At 52.0% G+C, this 1709-nt stretch overlaps 1 protein-coding gene across 1 annotated transcript in view; it reads right to left on the bottom strand.

The window, feature by feature from the left end:
* The window catches only part of TRIM67 (tripartite motif containing 67), a 120366-nt gene that overhangs the window by 61864 nt on the left and 56793 nt on the right, over positions 1 to 1709 (bottom strand). The window contains exon 2 of the mRNA XM_045298211.1: positions 1339 to 1698. Coding sequence (XP_045154146.1) covers positions 1339 to 1698 — 360 coding nt within the window. The remainder of the gene's footprint in view (positions 1 to 1338; positions 1699 to 1709) is intronic.

Genomic DNA, 1709 nt, shown 5'->3' with positions numbered 1-1709 from the left:
GGGGGAAATGAGCAGCTGATATTAAGGGCTAAAGTGGAAGGCAAATGTTTTGAGAATGATGATGGCAATAAATGTACATATGTGCTTGACACAATGGATGGATGTATGGATGGTGATAAGAATTGTATGAGCCCCCAATAAAACGATTTAAAAAAAAAGTTGGCCAAGAGTAAAGCCCAGGGCCCATGGAGAAGGAATAGAGAGAGAGGTAGGAAGGGTTCAGATTGTGAAAAATCTTGATGGTTATACTAAAGTCGGATGTCTTAAGATGAGACTCTAGAATCGAGAGTGTAGATAAATGGCTTTCAAAAAATTGTTTCCAGCAGTGGGATTTCCAGCCCACAGAACATGGTAGAAGGCAAGGAACCACATAGCTGAGGGTCTGAGGACTAGAGAGAGACATGGCTGAGAAGAGCTGTCCTACACCAAGGAGCGGAATCCTTGCCAATTTATAAGATGCTAGCTTCTCTAATAAACCCCATAATCATGAGAGAGAGAGAGAGAGAGAGGTCTTGGGGAAAATGACACTCCCTTCTGAAAAAGACACATACTCAAACTCTCCACAGACTTGAGGCACACAAGGCATGTGAAGAATCATATCTTTCCTGAGGAGAGTAGAGAGTGCTGGGGACAAGGTATGGGAAATGGTCCCCTCTGGAAGGCGATGTGAATTGTGCTCTGCAGGATATAGCGCACATCTCCGAGGGCTGGGAGAGCGTTCTTCCTTCCTGGAGAGCCAATAATCGTAGGAAGGCAGCTTGTGCCTCCGTGGTAGGCTGCACAGGAGCCCTGGTGGTGTAGTGAGCTATGTATTGGGCTGTTCCTGGGAAGTCAGTGGTTTGAAAGCCCCTGCTGCTCCGTGGGAGATGAGGATTTCTACTCCTTTAACGATTTTACGGACTGGGGGAGTTAGAATTGACTCCATAGCAGTGAGTTTGAAGGGTTTTTTTGTTTTTGTTTTTTTGAGGAAGGAATCAGATCTTTTTCTACAAAAGTGGTAATATTTGCACTTTTTTTTTTCAGAAGGAGGAAGTGGGCTTGGAAGCTTTAACTCAAGAGGGCCCATCCGTCGGTGAGTCCCGCCCTTTGTGTAGAATCCTATTATTTCAAGGGGGAGGAGACTCTTTCACTAAGTCATCTTCCCATTCAGTGATCAGCCCCAACATTCAGCTCATTAGGTGACTGCCAAATAGCTAACTGGTCAGAGGAACGCAGTCAATCCTGCTTGCCCTTCCGTTTTCTGCCTGCTCTCCTAGGAAGAGACCCTGGACCCGTGTCCCTCACACCCTCCTACTTTTGCACCCGCTGCTGCCCGCGACCCGCCCGGCGACTGCTCACCTTGTGCTGCTTCCACATGGCTCCCAGGGGCTTCACTTCGTGCTTGCTGTGGCGACCTTCCTCCAGGCACTGGTAACACACGGGGGTGCGGCAGCTCACGCAGTACATGCTGTAGTTCTCCATTTCGTGCTCCGGGCACGTGGGAAACTTGCGGGTCGCGCTGCCCCCGGATGCCCCAGCGCCTCCAGGGCTCTTGCAGCCACCGCCTCCGCTGGGGGCGCCCTGGGCCGCGCCGGGCGGCCCCGCGGCTGTCTCGGCAGGCGCCGGCGGCGGCGGTTGCACCAGGCGGTGCTTAGCAAAGGGTCCCCGGGACGGGTGGCACTTGAGCTGGCACGCGGCGCAGTAGAGCACGTCGCACTGCTCGCAGAGTG

The sequence above is a fragment of the Echinops telfairi genome, unplaced genomic scaffold (genome assembly GCF_000313985.2).
Source record: "Echinops telfairi isolate 266 unplaced genomic scaffold, ASM31398v2 ScPeMD7_7424;HRSCAF=8462, whole genome shotgun sequence".
In the NCBI taxonomy this organism is placed as follows: Eukaryota; Metazoa; Chordata; class Mammalia; order Afrosoricida; family Tenrecidae; genus Echinops; species Echinops telfairi.
Note: the sequence above shows the minus strand (reverse complement) of the source record. Positions and strands in the feature narration are given on the sequence as shown.